Source organism: Trichomycterus rosablanca, chromosome 14 (assembly GCF_030014385.1).
Source record: "Trichomycterus rosablanca isolate fTriRos1 chromosome 14, fTriRos1.hap1, whole genome shotgun sequence".
Lineage (NCBI taxonomy): Eukaryota > Metazoa > Chordata > Actinopteri > Siluriformes > Trichomycteridae > Trichomycterus > Trichomycterus rosablanca.
The window spans coordinates 22890321-22914266 of NC_086001.1; the positions used below are offsets into that span (position 1 = coordinate 22890321).

At 37.7% G+C, this 23946-nt stretch overlaps 1 protein-coding gene, 2 non-coding genes and 1 pseudogene across 3 annotated transcripts; 2 read left to right on the forward strand and 2 right to left on the reverse strand.

Annotated features, from left to right (window-relative positions):
• The window catches only part of LOC134326210 (zinc finger protein 850-like), a 157389-nt pseudogene that overhangs the window by 64693 nt on the left and 68750 nt on the right, over window positions 1–23946 (reverse strand).
• LOC134325938 (zinc finger protein 239-like) lies at window positions 11491–12294 on the forward strand (the record flags this gene model as incomplete). Its single annotated transcript, XM_063008142.1, has 1 exon — window positions 11491–12294. A coding segment is annotated over one exon (804 nt), but the record flags the coding sequence as incomplete, so codon positions are not given.
• Window positions 22766–22839, forward strand: trnan-guu (transfer RNA asparagine (anticodon GUU)). Its single transcript has one exon. It is a non-coding gene; the product is annotated as a tRNA-Asn (tRNA).
• Window positions 23817–23888, reverse strand: trnaq-uug (transfer RNA glutamine (anticodon UUG)). The gene has a single exon. It is a non-coding gene; the product is annotated as a tRNA-Gln (tRNA).

A 23946-nucleotide genomic window follows, 5' to 3' on the forward strand; every position in this document is an offset into this window, starting at 1 on the left:
TTAAGTTTTGTCTTGTAATTATTGCTCCTCTTTGATAATTATTGTTTTATGTGTAAACCATGTGCCAGATTTGAGAAACTTTTGTCATATGTATTGGTTCAGTGTACTTGAGTTTACTTCAAAACATGAGCCTGTGGACATTAGCTTCTCTGACAAAAACATATAAAGTATTTGTGATTGAATTCTACATATACTGTATGTAATTATTTTTAAAATAACATCACTGTCACCACCTTTATTCATTGTGATCTCTTTTCTTTTATTATTCTGAGATGGATGGAGACAAGGCTCAATATGCACGCCTTATGGAGTCTCTGAAGAGGAGACAGCGGCTAGGCCCTGACCAGCTTAGGCTTATTGCTGAACATGACAGCGATGAAGATCATGAAGGCATGACCATTGAAGAGGAGGACTTCATGGACATGGAGCTCCTGGATGAGGGGGAAGAAGAGGATGAAGAAGAGCAAGATGAGCAGAGGGATCAACCAACAATCTCCTATCGGTAAATACATGTATTCCAAGTGTGTGTATTTGTAAATGTGTGTGTGTACATTAGGGGTGTGCTATATCGTATCGTTCACGATAATACCGGTATAATTTTTAAAACGATACAAAAAATCCCATATCGTAATAATAGCGATATTCTGCGTTGTTTACGTAATGACGTCACACATCTACGCAAATGGCGTACGTTCGGTACGTGGGTCATTTGGGTACAGTAACGAGTATGGCGGAAAGCGGCTCTGCGGTGGAGGAGCTCGTTCCAAAAACTCCAAGTCCACCATAAATTAATCTTTGGCAACCCAAACCCCAACCACCGCTTTGCCAGCAACTTTTTTGCGGAAGTATTTCTGCACGCAGGTTCACACAGGGACGCAATTCAACAGCGCACCTCCACCAAACAGTTCAGGAATACTCTTAACATTAATGTCAACCACCAACGCAGAAGTAGTACTACTGCTACTTAGTACTACTACTGCTACTTAGTAGTAATTGTGACGCACTACGAGTAAAGGCGCCACCGGGCTCTGCGCGTTCCAGTGTTGCCAGATTGGGCGTTTATCCGCTAAATTGGGCGGATTTTGTTGGAAAACAATTTAATAGCAGTTAAATAGTCATCATTACACACAAGTTGGCAGCCAAATGATAAAGTATTGCAAAGGAATGTACTGTATTTCTTCCTCATAATGTTAAGGTTGCTATACTTTGGTTTTTTACTTGTCAGGGAAAATGAAGAAAAAAAAGCTTATTATTATTATTATGCGGGTCTTCGTGATGTAATTCTACATGGCACTCACTGCCTGTATAGGTAAATTAGTAAGTGACCACATAAAAAAAGGTATCAGTTTCCGTGCCACCCCTGTGTGAGCAATGGTCTCAGTCTGGCCACCCCTATGAAAATTGTCTGACTCCATTACATTATGTTACATTATTTTTATTGGAAAGACAAAATACAGAAAAGTGTTCGTAATTCTTACATACTTCTTACATTTTTCTATGTATTGTTAACTTAAATTAATTCTAAATAAAACCCGAACATTATTTTTTTTGCAATAGTGTTTTCTCGAAATAAATAAAATATTTTTCAGTGTTTTGTTATATCGCCAAAAATATCGTTATCGCAAAAATTACCTGAAATATCGTGATATTATTTTAGGGCCATATCGCCCACCCCTAGTGTACATATATGCTGACAATAAATGTCAGCATTTGCACCCACACACACAATCAGGGCTGCCAACAAAAAATAAAATCAACAAAAGATTATGATTATGATTTTTACTAATGTTTGTTTACTTTTATGGGTTTGGTTAGTCTTTCTTGTCCCATGTCAAGTAGGAAGCGGAAACGCTTCCCTGAATCTGTATCCTTTCCTTCCTATGCTGATGTAGACACAGAAGCACCAGAGCCCATACCATTTAATCCCTCTCGTCCAGTAGGCATAGATCTGGGAAGTGTGCATAGGGCTGTACGGTCAGCCACAAGTACCTTGCGTGAAATAGACTTCTTCAAGTTGTTTTTCACGTACACCATTGTTGCTGAGATTTGCCAGTTTACAAACTCTAAGGGATGGGAGCTTGTACTGAATAGGCTGTCTTATGCGAACCATCATGGGGCATGGGAAGAAGTGACCCCGGATGAATTCTACTGGTTTCTTGGGCTCCTCATTTACATGGGTTTCACGTCCCTCCACAGCATTCACAGATATTGGGGAACCAGATCTCTTCAGGGTTCATGGGCCAAGTTATTCATGTCCCGTGACCGTTTCAAGGAATTGATGGCAGCCCTCCATGTTGTAGATCCTGCCACAGAAAATAATCTTGATCGTCTTAGGAAGTTGCGTTACCTGATGGACCACCTCAAAACCAAGTGTCAGCAGCTTTTCCAGGCTGATGAAAATCTGAGCATAGACGAGAGAATGGTAAAATCAAAAGGTCGATCAGGATTCAAGCAGTATATGAAGGGCAAACCTACTCGCTGGGGTTTCAAATTGTGGGTCATTGCAACTTCATATTCGGGATATACCTTAGACTTTGATGTATACACAGGCAGTCTTGATGGGCGCATAACTGATTTGGCTATAAAAGTGATCGAAGACCTTGTGCAGCCATTTAAAAATGAAGGTCACACAGTCAGTGATGGCATAGTTACCTTGAAAAAGTAATCTGATTACTGATTACTCCTTTAAAAAGTAACTTAGTTACTTTATGGATTACTTGATTTTAAAAGTAACTAAGTTAGATTACAAGTTACTTTATTAGTTATATAATGCGGAATATTTCAAAGATATTCCTTTGCAATACTTTATCATTTGGCTGCCAACTTGTGTGTACTGATGAGACTCAATTGAATCCCAGAACATGCTGGTGTGAATGCATGGAAAACAAATTTTAATTTTCTTTCAAGAATATGATACAGACTGACCAACACTATTACGCTAAATCAGCATTGAAAATTGACTTTACTTTTAATAGCCTTCTACAATGCTGGAGCTTCTTAAAACGGAAGATTTTCTTTTAAATAGAAGTGTTATTTACCTGCTATTAAATTGTTTTCCAACAAAATCCGCCCAAAGGATTAATCGTAAGAAATTCCCATTGGATTTCAAAGATGTCAAGAAATGGGAGCGGCAAGCTAACCGTGGTGATATGAGGTGGTGTAGAATTGACGGAAATGTCTTAGTTGTTCAGTGGAAGGACACGCGAGCAGTTACATGCCTCTCTAATTTCCACAATGCTAATGATTCATAAGAGGTTTCTAGGATGGTAAAGAATGGTGCCACGTGGGACAGAAAAGTAGTCCGTCAACCAGCTGTAGTAAAGGACTACAATAAACACATGGGAGGTGTTGACAGATCTGATCAAATGTTAAACACATACAGTCTGCTTCAGAAAACTCAAAAGTGGTGGAAAACACTTTTCTTCCATTTTGTGGACATAGCCGTCGTTAATAGTTTCATTTTGTTTCAGGACTGGCATAATTCCAATCCAGCATCACGTTATGGGTTTAGTTCAGCAGGCTACAGCCAGATAAACTTTAGGGAAAATCTGTCGCGCCAACTTGCAGACATTTCCGTCGATTTAATTTTGCCATCTCAGCTTTCAGTAGCTCCAACCACTTCCTCATCGTTTTACGTCACCCACATTCCTCAGATAGAGCAAGTATCAATAAATTGCTGGCTTTGCTACAAAAAATTCAAAAAAGAAAATAAAACAAAGATTGCATGCATGGCTCCTGAGTGCCAAGGTAGAAGATTTTGTTTAGTTGGCAATCGAAACTGTTTTCAGTCTTGGCATTCTAGCGAAGGAGATGAGTTTCGCAGTTAGACCTACACAGGGCTTCTGTCTTCTACTGTCAGTCCCTCTCATCCTTCCTCAACCCCTGTGTTTGTGTATATGTTCTTTGTTTCTCTTTCTCTTCACAGGTCAAAGTTCAGTGTGCATTGTTCATTGGAAGGAGGTAATTTGAGGTAATTATCAATTGTGCATTGTCTGTTAAATATTTTGTAGTGAATTTTTGGCAAAATGGCTTAGATGAGATTTGATATCCTGTTGCCTCAAAACTGTTTACTGAATTGTTCAATGATTATCCTGAACAAATAATTGCTTTTTCTTGTATTGTTGAATTGGATTATTTGAGAGTTTGTTTTATGGAGTGATGTTCTTCAATAGTGCTGAACTATATTGTATTGTTGTTTTGAAATTATTTATAGAATGAGAAGTGTATATAATTCTAATAAAAATCTTTAATGTTTTTGAACTATACACTGTTGTTAGAGTGCTTATTTTGTCAAATACATTTTATCTGCTGTCTTATTTCAAAAATATGGATGTTGACAATTTAGTAATAATTAAGAAAAAAGTACACTTTCATTGGTTTATAGTGTATGCTGACATTGGTAAAAAGTGAAGTAAAAAAGGAGCTACACGAACATTCTAAATTGCTATATGACACCTTCTGCTAAATTGATTATAACTTTTGAATAGAAGATGATAGATTCAAAATTATTATCTTGACAAATGGCTCACAAAATTGCAAAAAATTTATATATTCTATATTGTTCTCTATATTGCACAGAAATGTGTTAAAAATGTAAGTATTTATGAATTAAGTAAAAAACGAGAGATTTTTTAGGTTGATTTTGAAGGTTTTTTATAAACATTTATTGTATTACACTTGAAAAACATTGAGTTTCATATAATTTTAAAGAACTGATTCTCCTGGTTATAATGGTGTGTATATGTAGTCTTTATTTTCTATAGAAGTACACTTTCATTGGTTTATAGTGTATGCTGACATTGGTAAAAAGTGAGGTAAAAAAGGAGCTACACGAACATTCTAAATTGCTAAATGACACCTTCTGCTAAATTGATTATAACTTTTGAATAGAAGATGATAGATTCAAAATTATTATCTTGACAAATGGCTCACAAAATTGCAAACATTTCATATACTCTATATTTTTCTCTATATTGCACAGAAATGTGTTTATGTATTAAATAGAAGTATTTATGAATTAAATAAAAAACGAAAGATTTTTTTAGGTTGATTTTGAAGGTTTTTTATAAAAATGTATTATATTACACTTGAAAAACATTGTGTTTCATATAATTTTAAAGAACTGATTGTCCTGGTTATAATGGTGTGTATATATAGTCTATGCTATGTACAGTATTTACACAATAAGGTTTTTTCTATGACTATGTTACATAGTGTCCAAAAATGGAATGTTCCACTCAGGCAGGAAAGGGTTAAGCTCGGCTAGATCAGTTGGTAGAGCATGAGACTCTTAATCTCAGGGTCGTGGGTTCGAGCCCCCCGTTGGGCGACTCTCTTAGTGTAACGTCTACAGAAGCCAAAAGAACGTTCTTCCACTTTGGACAGCTGGTCATCCGGTGACTAATCAGGTGGATATTTGTTCTTGTAGGACTGTTGTTTACTGGATGTTTTTCAGTTACTTATTTCCACTATTCTGTGGGACTACACATTGTTGTTGTGTCTCATATCCGTTTGATCAACAGGCAGGTTGTGCAATAAAAGACACTCGTCCCTGGGTGGGCTCAAACCACCAACCTTTCGGTTAACAGCCAAACGCGCTAACTGATTGCTCCACAGAGACATGTGCATAGCTGTTTCATTGGATAGTACACATGGGTCACGTGACTTGCTAATGTTTACCTCAGACTATACCACCCTGTTCTTCTGCCATCTTTAATTTTGGCTTCATTTCACCTAATGAACGTGACATGACATTTATAAATGCTTACAATCAATTTTGTCAATGGCAAAAATAAATAAATAAAAGAGAACTGCTGTGTAATTTAGTAAATTCTTACACTGCACATGGCAGAAGACTAAAAGTAATTTAGACAGTGTAGAATAAAAGTATTAGGAAAGTACGTGTCCAGCCCTGCCACACAAACTGTAATTTCTGTCCCTGTTTAAAACTTTAGCTTAGTTAAAGACAAATAAATAAAGTCACATTTAAAATCTTTTATTACAGGTTTAAAGTCGCATATAACAAATGTTTGCACAAATAACATAAAACCAAAGTAAAAAATAAACATTTCACTTATTTTAATTATCTCACAAATCACTTCTCAGTTTTAAAGGTCAAAGGCAGCAGCATATTTTACATCAGAAGAGCTATTAACATTAAATATCACTAAAGAGGAAATCCTGAAGACAGCAATGTAAACCTTTCATTTAAATACAAGCTGCAGTAAAGTTACATAGTTGACCCATTGTAAAGAAAGAACCTCACAGCTCAGCACAATGGATAAATAACACAAGCCAACATGTTAAAATAAGCCATCATGTGTTCTGTCCAGTATTTACAGTTGCCAAATATCACCTTTTCACCTGCATTTGGTTGCCATTGCAGGTTTACAACACGTTACAAAAACACTTGGAACAGAAGAGCCATAAACACTCTCTAATTTTTATATATTATAAAAATAAAATAATAGTAATAATAATAATAAAGTCACAAATCTGCAATAAGCAACAAGCTGTAAATTAACTAGATGACGATGATGTCTGTACAACATTTTGAACTTCACTTTAAAAGTCAGTTGAATGTGTTTTACTGTAGTAAGAATGAAAGTATGAGCCGATCTTTGTCTCATTGTGTAGCTTTGATGAAGAAAAAGACGCTGGGTCAGTGTGTAACAGGAGGTTTGGAGTGAAGGTGGGTGTGTGTGAATAAATGCTCCCATCTAAGTACTAACCAGGACCGACCCTGCTTAGCTTCCAAGATCTGGTGTTCTCAGGGTGGTGTGGCCGTAAGCAAGAGACGCTGTAATCAAGCTGCTTCTTATAGACGTCCGTCGTTCAGCCTTTCACTCCGCTGTGTGTCGTCTTTTACTTTCTCTGTTCTACACGCAGCTTTTCAAATAAAAGATCCTGAAACAGAGACAAAACACACAGAGAACCACACACACCGCTCAGCTGCTGCTGCTGATCCTCTTTCACCTGCATTTAGTACAAAACACCACAACAAATCATCTGTATTCCACCTTTTCTTCACTAGGATTTATATGAACTGGGTTTTATGCACTAGAAGATGGTGGGATAATTAAATGTAAATATGAGTATTTCTTTTAACAAAGGAGTTTAGCTACCACTAATCTGGTCTATAGATAAACACAAAGAACAAAGACTCATGATGATAGAACAATGCAACACTGTTCAGTCCACAGCCCTATACGCTGATGCTGTTTGAGATTATTTTCATGAGCAAAAATCTTTCCACACACTGAGCAGTGATATGGTTTCTCTCCTATGTGAATACGCTGGTGTTTTTGAAGGGTGCCATGTTGAGCAAAACTCTTTCCACACTCTGAGCAGTAATATGGTTTCTCTCCTGTGTGAACACACTGGTGTTTTTGAAGGTGACCCTGTTGAGCAAAACTCCTCCCACACTCTGAGCAGTGATACGGTTTCTCTCCTGTGTGAACACGCTGGTGTACTTTAAGGTCACTACTTTGAATAAAACTCTTTCCACACTCTGAGCAGTAATATGGTTTCTGTCCTGTGTGAACACGCTGGTGTTTTTGGAGCATATTCTGACGAGAAAAACTGTTTCCACACTGAGCAGTGATATGGCTTCTCTCCTGTATGAATGCGCTGGTGTTGTTTGAGATGACTCTGCATAGTAAAATTCTTTTCACACTCTGAACAGTGATATGGCTTCTCTCCTGTGTGAATGCGCTGGTGTTGTTTGAGATTACTCTGCGTAGTAAAATTCTTTCCACACTCTGAACAGTGATATGGCTTCTCTCCTGTATGAATACGCTGGTGTTGTTGGAGATTACTCTGCGTAGTAAAACTCTTCCCACACTCTGAGCAGTGATGAAAGTTCTTCATGTTTATGCTTTGATAAGACTGTAGAAACTGTTTCCTTGGAAAGCAACAGAAACAAAAAAACAAGTCAATTAATTAGAATTACTTTTACTACATTAATACCACAATAATATTAAACTCATCACCTAGTAATAAAAACATTAAATTCACTTCACGTCTAAGTGAGAATCTGAATTCAAAGAACATCAGAATAAAATACTTATAAATACTGCAGATATTAATAATTAAATAACTATAAAGAACTTGATACAAATAAAGATATAAGAGATCTGACTTTCTCAACATCAGTCCTGCACCAAGCAAATCTAATCCAGTTCATGACAGGACCAATAATTGGCTCACAAGTGTAAATCTTTGGTGTGCTGGGAGTAAAAAAGGCTTCATAAAACACCACAATTATGAGCATAAAGCTATTTTAAACAGTCTGAATATATTAACCTAATAATATTAAATAACATCATAAAATAAAAAGAACAACAAATGCAACATAAATGTAAAAGAAACAAACAAGAAAACCCTTTACCTTCCTGATAGAATCCTGGCAGCCACTTTAACAAAGCTGGTGTCTCCAGCAGGTCGTTTCTAATGAAGAACGTGCAGAAGATCCTTCTTACCAAGTGACTCAGCTACAGGTCTAGAGTTTAGTCCTTAAATAGAGCTGAGGACAAAGACCCAAGACCAGTTCAAAACTCTGCATTGGTCAATCATCAGCCAACTATTCACACCTTCTTGTGTGAAGTACTAGCTCATTATCTATGGAACGTGTGCAAATGAACTAGATGGAGCCACAAAGCATGATGGGTGAAGTCAAACTACACCTATTTATCTCAGCAGAGAAGTTATTTACATTTAATCCTAAACACAAACAAGGAATTGAAAGGCTATTCTGTAAAGTGAAATGACATGAACTTAGATAAAGCTTTTATGATAAGAATCTAAGTCATGTAAAATGCTGTATGTATATTTGTGTGAATTAGTTTCTACTGTATATGAGGAACAATAAGAAAACTATAAGAGGAAACACCCACCTATAGATTTATCTGTATTTATGGTGTAGAAATATGTGAACTGTTGGATTTACTGAAGCACTTTCTACATTCTGAGCAGTGATACGAGCTCACTGAGGAAACATAAAGATTAATAAAGGGAAGGAAACAAAACCTGAAAATAAGATCTTTACCTTCCATTCAAATCCTGTTCAAACTGCTGAGAATGAGAGCAGTTCATAACTACAGGAACACAGACTGTACTTGTACTCGGTCTCTTTACCTCCAGCAGCAACTGGAATCAACACTAAACAATTCAACTCTACCCAGGGTTGCCAAGTCCAGCACAAATATCCAGCTCAAATTCTGTCTAAACCCGTCCTTCACATGCTAAAACTAGCAAACCTTGTTCATAGGTATGTGAGCATAAATCCTCATTAAAACATTTTGTACGGTTTGTAAAGAAAGCTTTCAGACAGCCGTGACACATTTTGAAAGTAGCCCAATTTGGCGGGAAAATCACGAAAGTTGCCAGGTTCAGCCTGGTCTAAAATCAACCCTGAAGCTGAAACTAGCCCAGAATCCAGGGGGTCACAGATATTGGTGGAATGGCAAATGAATGATCAGTGTACTACTAGTGAATCTTTTATTATTAATAATATACTTTCATTTTACATTCCGATTGATACTTTTTTGTGTTGTATTTTGTTTACAATCTACTGCTTTTAGTAAAGAGTGGGCAGTCGTTGCGTAGTGCTTAAGGTACTGAACTAGTAATTAGAAGGTCGCTGGTTCAAGCCCCACCACAGCCAGGTTGCTGCTGTTGGACCCTTGAGCAAGGCCCATAACCCTCTATTGCTCAGACTATATACTGTAACTGTATTGTAAATCGCTTTGGATAAAGATATCTGCTAAATGCTGAAAATGTGAATGTAAATAAAGAGACAAAATTAATATTGAGCAGAATTAAGTTCACCTTATTGGTCCGGCCCTCCACAACAGTCCCAGTTTCTTATGTGGCCCCTTGGAAAATTTAATTGCCCACCCCTGATTTAAACCCTATTTTTTGGTACCCTTAAACTTTATAATAAAGGCCTTTAATATTGTCACATTTCTAGAATGTATTTAGAAATGATACATCAGAATGTCTTGATATTAACTGAGTCCAAACTACAGGTGATGTACTATCATTATGAAGTTGAATTGTTCTGTGGAAACAAGAGAATTCCTTTTAATAACAATAACAATTCATGTAATCAAGATTATTCCATTTAATAACAATCTAAATTAAAACGGGAATGAGCTTAGATTATATTTTAGTTTACTTTAAATTTAAAGTAAAATCATAATTTCCAGTTATTACCAAACCTTTTATATTAAAGCCTGAAATTCTATCCTAAATAGTTCCGCCAGACGCTTTTACCGTAATGTTTAGTATACGTACATCTTCACAAACAATGTGGGGGCTGATTTGACTGAGCATTTTGAAGTGGAGGCTTGACCGCAGTAGTAAATCAAACAGTTCACAGACACACAAGTGCACAGTAAATATTTCTACACCATAAATACAGATAGATCTATAGGTGGGTGTTTCCTCTTATAGTTTTCTTATTGTTCCTCATATACAGTAGAAACTAATACACACAAATATACATACAGCATTTTACATGACTTAGATTCTTATCATAAAAGCTTTATCTAAGTTCATGTCATTTCACGTTACAGAATAGCCTTTCAATTCCTTGTTTGTGTTTAGGATTAAATGTAAATAACTTCTCTGCTGAGATAAATAGGTGTAGTTTGACTTCACCCATCATGCTTTGTGGCTCCATCTAGTTCATTTGCACACGTTCCATAGATAATGAGCTAGTACTTCACACAAGAAGGTGTGAATAGTTGTCTGATGATTGACCAATGCAGAGTTTTGAACTGGTCTTGGGTCTTTGTCCTCATCTCTATTTAAGGACTAAACTCTAGACTTGTAGCTGAGTCACTTGGTAAGAAGGATCTTCTGCACGTTCTTCATTAGAAACGACCTGCTGGAGACACCAGCTTTGTTAAAGTGGCTGCCAGGATTCTAACAGGAAGGTAAAGGGTTTTCTTGTTTGTTTCTTTTACATTTATGTTGCATTTGTTGTTCTTTTTATTTTATGATGTTATTTAATATTATCAGGTTAATATATTCAGACTGTTTAAAATAGCTTTATGCTCATAATTGTGGTGATTTATGAAGCCTTTTTTACTCCCAGCACAGCAAAGATTTACACTTGTGAGCTAATTATTAGTCCTGTCATGAACTGGATTAGATTTGCTTGGTGCAGGACTGATGTTGAGAAAGTCAGATCTCTTATATCTTTATTTAAATCAAGTTATTTATAGTTATTTAATTATTAATATCTGCAGTATTTATAAGTATTTTATCCTGATGTTCTTTGAATTCAGATTCTCACTTAGACGTGAAGTGAATTTAATGTTTTTATTACTAGGTGAAGAGTTTAATATTATTGTGGTATTAATGTAGTAAAAGTAATTCTAATTAATCGACTTGTTTCTTTGTTTCTGTTGCTTTCCAAGGAAACAGTTTCTACAGTCTTATCAAAGCATAAACATGAAGAACTTTCATCACTGCTCAGAGTGTGGGAAGAGTTTTACTACGCAGAGTAATCTCCAACAACACCAGCGTATTCACACAGGAGAGAAGCCATATCACTGCTCAGAGTGTGGGAAGAGTTTTACTACGCAGAGTCATCTCCAACGACACCAGCGCATTCACACAGGAGAGAAGCCATATCACTGCTCAGAGTGTGGGAAGAGTTTTGCTCAACAGGGTACCCTTCAAAAACACCAGCGCATTCATACAGGAGAGAAGCCATATCACTGCTTAGAGTGTGGAAGCAGTTTTTCTCAACAGAATACGCTCCAAAAACACCAGCGCATTCACACAGGAGAGAAGCCATATCACTGCTCAGAGTGTGGAAAGAGTTTTGCTCAACAGGGTAACCTTCAAAAACACCAGCGTATTCACACAGGAGAGAAACCGTATCACTGCTCAGAGTGTGGAAAAAGTTTTGCTCAACAGGGTAACCTTCAAAAACACCAGCGCATTCACACAGGAGAGAAGCCATATCACTGCTCAGAGTGTGGAAAGAGTTTTGCTCAACAGGGTAACCTTCAAAAACACCAGCGTATTCACACAGGAGAGAAACCGTATCACTGCTCAGAGTGTGGAAAAAGTTTTGCTCAACAGGGTAACCTTCAAAAACACCAGCGTATTCACACAGGAGAGAAATCATATTACTGCTCAGAGTGTAGAAAGAGTTTTGCTGAACATAGTACCCTTCAAAACCACCAGCGTATTCGCACAGGAGAGAAACCGTATCACTGCTCAGTGTGTGGAAAGATTTTTGCTCATGAAAATAATCTCAAACGGCATCAGCATATTCACATAGAAAAACTACATCACTGTTAAGAGTGTGGGAAGTATTTTATTGCACATTGTGTTCTCCAACAACACCAGCGCATTCACACAGGAGAGAGTTCGCATTACTGTTCCCTGTCTGAAAAGAACTTTAGTGAAAGGAATATCCTTTAGGTACACCACACCAGCGCATTCACATAAGAGGATGACCTATATTGCTGCTTATAGTGCAGATGAAGTTTTACTGGAAGCAGCATTTTTAATAGACACCAGTACGGTCACACAGAAGTTATGATTTTGTGACTGAAGTCGTCTTGAAAAACACCAGCGCATTCAGAGGAGAAAATAAAATGATTTTCCACTACTACATGTACAGAAAAAGCTATGTGTACTTTCTTTTTCTACTAATATCCACTAGAACTGTTTTCGAATGTACATGATGGTATGAATATGATCATTAATCATCAGATGTAATGTGGTGTAATGTACCAACCTCAGATCTGAATCTGTTTTTGTTCTTTATTCAAGTTTAATCTACTTTAATAAACACAGAACAACTTTTACTTTCAAGTGGAAGAATTTTACCCTGGTCTTTATGGTGTTTGCAAGAATTCTTTATATTATAAATGCTAAGTTTTCATAAATGAATAGCCTCTTACTTTAACACTTCTAGATCTACACTCCAAAATTCTAGTCTTTAGATGATTTCCACTTAGCAAATAATGAACCGTCCTCAACCAGAATGTACATGAGAAGGTGTGAATGGAGGGCTGTGTTGCATTGTTCTATCATCATGAGTCTTTGTTCTTTGTGTTTATCTATAGGCTCCCTTGTTAAAAGAAATACTCACATTTACGTTTAATTATCCCACCTTATAGTGCAGGGGTGTCAAACTTATTTTCACCAAGGGCCACATCAGCATTATGGTGGCCCTGAAAGGGTCAATTGTAATTTATCCTGCTGTGAGTGCAGTCTGCTGTTTTTCTTGGAGGCTGAATTCTGTGTTTGGTGTCAAATTGTCAAATTTATACAGTATATTTATAATGTCTATCTACATTTATATTGTCCTCCTCTACCACAGACATGGCCTCATAACACAAGAGATGCACCGGTTTCTCTTCCTAAAGCACAAACTTGTATTCACTTTCATTAATTTTTTTTATTCTGCTTAATTTTCTCTTCTTGTACATGTTGGGATTATGTTTAAACATCATCTACTGGCGGGATGGGGTCACTTTGCGGGTCACAAAATCAGCATGCATTTTGGGAGATGCAGTTTATGTAGGATTTTACAGTGTATTTTAAGACAGACTAGACAGACAACTCCCTCCAGAACACAGTTATGTCGGTTTTATTTGCTTTCTAGCTGTATGATACACTGTGTGCATCAGAATGGAGTAAAACTATATAATAAAAACAATAAAGAACTTAATACAGTACATGCATATAGCTGTAGTTACAGTGTTACATCTGGTACAATATGAGATGTAACCAAACGTAAAATAGTGCTAACGAGTTAGCATTGTGTGTAAAGATACTAATTGCTATAGTAGCGATAACAAACGTATTTAATTATGGAATTACGGTAAATTTGTAACTTAAACACTGTAATATAATCGCTAAACATTTACAAACAACTGAGAATATAAACGTCACTGCTGTCACTACGATGCTTCTGTATTATATTGCAAGATAATTATTTGTGTTTATTATTATTATTTACATTACTGACTACGCTACCCCGCGTTCTTTTTGCCGTAAAAGTGACATGGCTTCTAGCCAAGGTCAAAGTTATTTGCAGTGACTATGACGTCAGCAGTCACTGCTTAAAGGTGCAGGAGTCCCATTAAATTATAAGTGCGTCTCTGTAATGACTCCATTAGTACTTTGTTGCACCACCTCTGGCTTTTATAACTGTTTGAACTCTCTGAAGCATGGACTTAACTAATGACAAACAGTATTCTTCATCAGTCTGCCTCCAACCGTCTCTTATTGCTGTTGCAAGATCAGCTTTGCAGGTTTGAGCCTTGTCATTGACCATCTTCTTCAATTTCCACCAGAGATGTTCAACTGGATTGAGATCCGGACTATTTGCAGGCCGTGCCATTGACATTATATGTTTTCTTGAAGGAAAGTTTTCACGTCCTTTGTCCTATGGCAAGATGCATTATCATTATCACCAAACATCCTTTTAACTGAAAAGTGTCAAAAATTTCAATATGGACTTTGGCATTTATTGAACACTGCCATCTCCCCTGTGCATTTACCTGACATGCAGGCCCATATCATCAACCACTGTGGAACTTTACATGCAGTTATCTTCATACATTTCATTGGACAGACACCAAACAAAAGTTCCAGCATCATCACCTCGCCCAATGCAGATTCACGATTCATCACTGAAGATCACTTTCATCCAGTCACCCACAGTCCATGATTGCTTTTCTTTAGCCCACTTTAACCTTGTTCTTTTCTGTTTAGGTGTTAATGATGGCTTTTGTTTGGCTTTTCTTTATGTAAAGCCCATTTCTTTTAGGTGATTTCTTACAGTTCGGTCACAGACATTGAGTCCACTTTCCGCCCACCTGTTTCTCATTCTCATTTTGACGCTTTGATGCCTTCCTTGGTCTACCAGTATGCTTCCCTTTTACAACCTTCCCATTTAGTTTGTACTCAGTCCAGATTTTAGACACAGCTGACTGGGAACAACCAACATCTTTCATGACATTCCATGATTATTTACCTTCTTAACACTAGCTTGACTGAAAATCTGAGATCCTCAGGACATACCCCCTCCTTCTACATAACTATTAGAGCACTATCAGTCCTCTTTTGTCATGCATATGCTTGCAGATAACACACTATTCAACCCACCCCCAACTAATCTATGATTCTGTCTCTTGCTAGCCAGCATGGTCAAACAATAGTTTGTGCGCCAGTTTTCAAATAGTGTCATATATAGTAGTTTTCAAATAGTATTCATATATACATGTATGTATGTATGTACAGTGTATCACAAAAGTGAGTACACCCCTCACATTTCTGCAGATATTTAAGTATATCTTTTCATGGGACAACACTGACAAAATGACACTTTGACACAATGAAAAGTAGTCTGTGTGCAGCTTATATAACAGTGTAAATTTATTCTTCCCTCAAAATAACTCAATATACAGCCATTAATGTCTAAACCACCGGCAACAAAAGTGAGTACACCCCTAAGAGACTACACCCCTAAATGTCCAAATTGAGCACTGCTTGTCATTTTCCCTCCAAAATGTCATGTGATTTGTTAGTGTTACTAGGTCTCAGGTGTGCATAGGGAGCAGGTGTGTTCAATTTAGTAGTACAGCTCTCACACTCTCTCATACTGGTCACTGAAAGTTCCAACATGGCACCTCATGGCAAAGAACTCTCCGAGGATCCTAAAAGACGAATTGTTGCGCTACATGAAGATGGCCAAGGCTACAAGAAGATTGCCAACACCCTGAAACTGAGCTGCAGCACAGTGGCCAAGATCATCCAGCGTTTTAAAAGAGCAGGGTCCACTCAGAACAGACCTCGCGTTGGTCGTCCAAAGAAGCTGAGTGCACGTGCTCAGCGTCACATCCAACTGCTGTCTTTGAAAGATAGGCGCAGGAGTGCTGTCAGCATTGCTGCAGAGATTGAAAAGGTGGGGGGTCAGCCTGTCAGTGCTCAGACCATACGCCGCACACTACATCAAATTGGTCTGCATGGCTGTCACCTCAGAAGGAAGCCTTTTCTGAAGTCTCTACACAAGAAAGCCCGCAAACAGTTTGCTGAAGACATGTCAACAAAGGACATGGATTACTGGAACCATGTCCTATGGTCTGATGAGACCAAGATTAATTTGTTTGGTTCAGATGGTCTCAAGCATGTGTGGCGGCAATCAGGTGAGGAGTACAAAGATAAGTGTGTCATGCCTACAGTCAAGCATGGTGGTGGGAATGCCATGGTCTGGGGCTGCATGAGTGCAGCAGGTGTTGGGGAGTTACATTTCATTGAGGGACACATGAACTCCAATATGTACTGTGAAATACTGAAGCAGAGCATGATCCCCTCCCTCCGGAAACTGGGTCTCAGGGCAGTGTTCCAGCATGATAATGACCCCAAACACACCTCTAAGACGACCACTGCTTTATTGAAGAGGCTGAGGGTAAAGGTGATGGACTGGCCAAGCATGTCTCCAGACCTAAACCCAATAGAACATCTTTGGGGCATCCTCAAGCGGAAGGTGGAGGAGTGCAAAGTCTCGAATATCCGCCAGCTCCGTGATGTCGTCATGGAGGAGTGGAAAAGCATTCCAGTGGCAACCTGTGAAGCTCTGGTAAACTCCATGCCCAGGAGAGTTAAGGCAGTTCTGGGAAATAATGATGGCCACACAAAATATTGACACTTCAGGAACTTTCACTTAGGGGTGTACTCACTTTTGTTGCCGGTGGTTTAGACATTAATGGCTGTATATTGAGTTATTTTGAGGGAAGAATAAATTTACACTGTTATATAAGCTGCACACAGACTACTTTTCATTGTGTCAAAGTGTCATTTTGTCAGTGTTGTCCCATGAAAAGATATACTTAAATATCTGCAGAAATGTGAGGGGTGTACTCACTTTTGTGATACACTGTATGTATGTATACACACACACACACATATATATATATATATTAAATAATGTAGAAACATGGTGTTGTAGAAAAGCATTATGTACTTTAATCAGGAATGATTTGCACTTTACTTTTTAATGTTACTGTTATATTAGTTTTTTGGTTTTTTTTGTAATTTGTATACTTGCACATTGTAATAAAATGTAATTTTAAAAATCAACCGCCAAGGTCGTGGATTCGATCCCCGTACGGGCCACACCCAGTTTTAGACTTAAACTAACTAACAAGTGAGCCTTCTCTAACTAGCAGGTCTTATTAACCTGGGCTTCAAACATTGTCTCTGAGAAGTGTGAGATCTGTGTACTTTGGTCAGTGGAAGTAGTTTTATAGCTTTATACAAACATTTTACTTACGTGTCCAGCCCTGCTACACAAACTGTCATTTTTGTCCCTGTTAAAAACTTTAGCTTAGTTAAAGCAAATAAAGACACATTTAAAATGTTCATCTTTTATTACTGGTTTAAAGTTGCATAAAACATTTACATTTTCAGCAGACGCTTTTATCCAAAGCAACTTACACAATGAGCAATTGAGGGTTAAGGGCCTTGCTCAGGGACCCAACAGTGGTAACTTGGTGGTGGCAGGGCTTGAACCGGCAACCTTCTGTTTACTAGTCCAGTACCTTAACCACTAAGCTATCACTGGCATAAAACAAATGTTTGTACAAATAATATAAAACCAAAGTACAAAATAAACATTTCACTTATTTTAATTATCTCACAAATCACTTCTCAGTTTTAAAGGTCAAAGGCAGCAGCATCTTTTAGATCAGAACAGCTATTAACATTAAATATCACTAAAGAGGAAATCCTGAAGACAGCAATGTAAACCTTTCATTTAAATACAAGCTGCAGTAAAGTTACATAGTTGACCCATGATAAAAAAAAAGAACCTCACAGCTCAGCACAATGGTTAAACTGCACAACCCAACAAGTTAAAATAACCCATCATGTGTTCTGTCCAATATTTATACAGTGCTGGGTTGCCAAATAACACTTTTTCCACCTGTATTCGGCCTTTTCTTTCCCATATACCAAAAACAGTCGCCATTGCAGGTCTACAACACGTTACGAAAACATTTGGGACAAAAGAGCCATAAACACTCACTAATTTATATACATTATAAAGATAAAATAATAGTAATAATAATAATGTCACAATTCTGTACCCAAGCAACAAGCTGTAGTTTATTTCTAGCACCACTAGATGGCAATGATGTCTGTATAAAATTTTGAACTTCACTGTAAAAGTCAGTTCAACGTGTTTTACTGTGTATATATGGTAAATAAAAGCTTCCTATCTGTACTAGATTGGTTCTTTGGCATGAGCAGCAGGGATCAATAGACCCAACATGCCTTGTGCCAGCAGGTTAGATCGATGGTGTTGTGGTTTAATGGTGTGGGACTTTTTCCTGGCTGCATTCCTTTACAGAAAACAGAATGTATTCATTGAATAATGGGATTCAGACATGTTTCGGACACATTTACGATATTATCACGTCCACATGTGGATATTACATTGAATGTTATTGTCAGTGAATGCACTGAGGGGAACATTGAAACCATCAGAAAGGCCCATGAAAGGGAACCAAGAGCAGAACTTCCAGAACTAATAGAAGAAGACTTTGTGGACAGCATGGACCTGAGAGATCGTGTGAGGCAGGTCCTGTTCAGTAGTGCCAGCAGCACGCAGCAAGATAAAGTCAGTCAGGAACCATCGATAGAAACTATGACTGAATCTCTTGCTGGAGCGCTCTGCCAGCACCTCCAGGACAAAATCACTCTTCTGCTCCAGAATGTAAAACAACTACTGGAATGCAGAAGCTCTCAGGCTGACTGTCTTTCTACACCATGTGGCTGCGACTATTCGCTATTAGATTTTTTTCTGAATCTGCTCAAGGCCAAAAAGTCCTCAAATCCAAAAGAGCTCTCGCTCTACTACAAGATTCTTCTACACACTGTTGTGGACAAAACAGTGACACGATTGTTGACTGAAGGATTTGAGGTAGAGGAATCACCCATGGGCTCCCCTCAGTGTGAGCTCGTTTCATTGCTTCGTCCTGTTCTTCTAACGACCATCATGGAAGATCTCATCCCTTCAAAACAAGGTCAATTATTTTCTTTATTACTATGTGTTCACTATGGTGATGGTATATTTTTGCATCATTGTGTGTGTATATATTATTTCAGTAGAGGACGCTTCTTGCAACACAATACAGTCCTCTGAACAGAATGAAGACACCACAGAGGTCCTGGGTTCAACAGGACAGTGTGAAGACTCTGTCAATGGACAGACAACCACAGCTGGTAAATAACAGAAAATCCCTTTTGAACACCTTTCAGAACAGAACCATTTGCTACAATTATTGGATTAAAAATAAACCTTTGTGTGAGGTTTTGCTTATTTACCACATCGATTTTTTATGAGCTTTTAACCATCACAACTCTCTTTGTGTTTCTTCTTTCTATGATACAAAGACACAAATCCAAGAAGAACACGGATGAAGAAAGTCCGGGACTTCTTCAGAGGAGTGTGGCAGAGGGTCAGACGACTTTTCAGCAGAGGATCCAGTTCCAGCAATGTAATTACATAATAATAAGAGCTGATTTTATGTGAAACTGGGTGTTAAATGAGAAAATCTTGTATGAATATTGTAATCTTTTTTAAATATAAATCTTCCTTCTTTTACAGGTTTTGAATGTGGACAATCTGCTGGATTTAGTTAAAAGGGTCCAAAGTATATTAGTGGAGGAACTTAAGGACAACCTGTATCCTCCACTGATAGAGTTTGTAAACAATCAATTTCCTTGTACATCCACTAGTTCAAACCAGACCAGGGACCATAATGAGCCTGGACCCTGTGGAACCAGTCCCACTAAAGATCAGCAGCTTGAAACAGAGCTATGAGTGAAAAACTTGCCACCTAATAACCCAGACACCAATGTGGACAGTATGGACCTGAGGGATCGTGTGAGGCAGGTCCTGTTCAGTAGTGCCAGCAGCAGACAGCAAGATAAAGTCAGTCAGGAACCATCAGTTAAAACAATGACTGAATCTCTTGCTGGAGTGCTCTGCCAGCACCTGCAGGATAAAGTTACACCACTGCTCCAGAATGTAAAACAACTACTGGAATGCAGAATTTCTCAAGGCGACTGTTTTCCTACACCATGTGGCTGCAAAGATTTTGTATTAGATTTATTTCTAAATTTGCTCAAGGCCACAAATTCCTCAAGTCCAGAGGAGCTATCGCTCTTCTACAATATCCTTCTGCACACTGTATTGGACAAAACAGTGACGCAACTGCTGGCTAAGGGATTTGAGGTAAAAGGGTCACCCATAGGCTCCCCTCAGAGTGAGCTCGTTTCATTGCTGCATCCTTTCATTTTAATTACAATCATGGACAATCTTGTCCCATCAAAACAAGGTAAAGTTTTTCTTTCTCACTATGTGTTCACTGTGGTGACGGTATATTTCGTATCATTGTTTTGAAAAGCATTTTTAATCTCGTGTATCATTGTTTGAACAGCATTTTAAATCATGTTTCTGTGTGATTTCAGTAGAGGATGCTTCTTGCAGCACCACCACAGAGGTCCTGAGTTCAACAGAAATATCTGCAGATTCTGTTGATGAATTCCCAATTCAATGTAAATAACAGAAAAATCGATTTCAACACCATTCAGAACAGAAAAAATACATTTAGCATTAGTTTATATGTTGGGTTAAATGTTTGCTAATTAACCACAAAAACCTTTTATGCGTGCGATTTTAACCACCGTGACTGACTTTGTGTTTCTCCTTTCTATGATACAAAGGCACAAAACCAAAAAGGAAAAGAATGAAACAGGTCCAGGACTTCTTTAGAGGAGTGAGCCAGACAATCAGACGACCTCTCAGCAGAGGATTCCATTCCAGCTGAATCCACGATGCTGATTCATTTTCATTTTTAGTTCTATTTAGCAATTAAACATTGTAAGAGACGTTCTAAATAATACTAAAGTGAGTGTAGCTGCACACTTTCCAATTGGTATACTAAATGTACAAGGTATTTCATAAGTGAACAGACAGGGATGAGATTGTTTAACTATCTCTCTGGCTATAGTTAATTACTTACAGATTGCTTATATGTATCTCAACAATCTGATTAGTTTTGAAGTGATTTGGGTGAAAGTATTCCTTTTGTGGGACTTGAGCTCCTCTAATGATTGGATTGTTTGTGGGCTAAGTTATTTGAATGGGTTTAATTACAGTAGACCAAAACTGATGAGTTTAAAATGTTTCATGTTCCCTTTTGCCACTTTACTTTAGTATTATTCCGAACTTTTTCTTGTTATACATCTCTGTATGTTGCTAAATAAAAAAAATAAAGGATGCAGATTAAAAAAAACATCTCAATTTTACTTATTACACCTAAACACTGTTGTAACTAAAGCTTGTGTTGTAGAACTATAGTATACTAACCCTATTTTCCAGAAAAGTTGGAACATTTTTGTTTTGTACCCAAAGGGGTCAATGGCAAATTTTTCAGTCATTTAATAAACTGGCTACTGACTGACCGTAGCTTTAAAACAAATATAAACATGTCTGTTGTAAGCTTTAAACAGTATTACTAGAGGAAATGCATTTTTTCTGGATCTAATACGCTGTTCTTCATTATAAATCAGTAAAAGCTGAATCATGAAGAATGGAAATCCTTTTTACTTTGCAGAAATGCAAGATAGAAGCATTTTCACTAGCTGCTACAACTATAAGCATGTGGAATAAGTTTTAACACAAGGGTAGATAATTCATACATGTACCAGCCAGCCCACCATAAATCATGGTCTCAGACTCATTTTGTGTAATTGACATTTTCGTCAACAAATAAAAACGAGACGAAAATGTTTGGCAGGGACGACATCCAATCAGAACTGATTTAGTTTTGGAGAGTTAGGGAGAGATCCAATCATAACTACTTTAGCGTATGTGGAGAGGCGGGACAAGCCGGGTAGCCATCCTATCAGTACTAATTTCTTTTGCAGCACATTTGATCTAAACCCGGGAAGACCAGACTAGCCTGTGAACTGTCGTTACTCATGGAACTAGGTTAACTCCACAATGTCAACAGGGAGAAAGTGGAGAGCCGATATATATGGACACATTTCTCATTTCACGTCGAGAAAAACAAGACGATGTGTAAACCATGTGGGGCGACGATCTCGGGTAAAAACACAACAAATCTGAAACATCTGGCACTGCTGGCAGTATAATGGCAACATAATGGCACTGCTGCTTTTACGGTACCCAGTTTTATAAAGAATGTAATATGCAATTTGTTATGAACAACGCATATATTTTTCAGGCAGAGCAGGCCTACTGGTCATTAATATTTTGTTATTGTTATGCTCAATAAGCAAGGTCAGGTAAATAAAGATGTTTGAAATAAGTTAAATCTGGTTTTGTGTGTATTGCACATTCAAACATTAATAATATTCCATAACTGGTTTCATTTTGTGTGTGTGCATAATTACTTAAATAATTAAAGTGAACTGATTAAAAAGCATTTACATTTGACACCCTTTATATTTTAGTCGACTGAATCGACTGTAGATTTAGTCGACTATATTCTTATGATAATTAGTCGACTAAAACTAGACTAAAACTAAAACAATTCAGATGACTAAATTATGACTAAAACTAAATGACATTTTAGTCAAAAGACTATGACTAAAACTAAATCAAAATGTGCTGTCAAAATTAACACTGGCCTAAGGTAAACATTACCAAGTCATGTGACCCGTGTGTACCGTCCAATGAAACAAGTGTGTGCGTGTCTCTGTGGCGCAATCGGTTAGCGCGTTCGGCTGTTAACCGAAAGGTTGGTGGTTCAAGCCCACCCAGGGACGAGTGGCTTTTATTGCACAACCTGCCTGTTGATCAAACGGATATGAGACACAACAACGTGTAGCTCCACAGAATAGTGGAAATAAGTAACTGAAAACCATCCAGTAAACAACAGTCCTACAAGCACAAACATCCACCTGCTAAGTCACTGGAGACTGACTGTACAGTGGAAGAACGTTCTTTTGATTTTCGTTGATGTTAAATGAAGAAAGCCGCCCAACGTGGGGCTCGAACCCACGACCCTGAGATTAAGAGTCTCATGCTCATTTTGGCACTGATATACCTTCCTGAATGGTGATCTGCTTGGTTGACACAACTAGCACAAGTAATCGTGGTCTACACCCCACAAGCGCTCTGTTGTACTTGCGCATGAGCTGAACGCTACCATCCTGATACTGCTAAAGTTTCTAAACCTTGGACCTCACACCGGCTCCCAAATTAAACTTGCCATTTGCTGAGTAAATAAAGTCAAAAAGAAAAATACCCACACATAACTTCAGACTTTAACATCTCAGATCCCACTGAGATTTGAACTCGGACCGCTGGATTTCAGAGTGCTAACCATTACACCTTGAAACTGTGTCATTGCAAAATTAATTGGCGTAAAGATTCAAGATTTGCTGAGTAAATAAAGCCAAAAAGAAAAATATACACACACACACACAACTTCAGACTTTACTTTTACATCTCAGATTTTTTAAACTTACATGATTGATATAATTCTGAGGTAGTTTAGAGGTTTAGGCAGTAAATAAAAGTAATTTTAGTTAAACATTGCCACCCATGTATCAAAATAACAAACTATTCCACTGTTGGAAAATTGCACTGAAAACTGAGTTAAGTTTAGGACCCAGTTGGCCGGTAGGTGGCGCTGTAAACAATGATTTGCCTTTTGGTGTCACAATTTGGCTTAGAGCAGTCATATGTGGAACACTATTCTCTACTCAGCATTGATAACTGTTTTTACCTAAATAAAACCAGGTTCCACCGAGATTTGAACTCGGATCACTGGATTCAAAGTGCAGAGTGCTAACCATTACACCATGGAACCACAAAAGAAGAATTGAGCACAAAGGTTAATAATTACACCATTACCTCCACATGTTTTT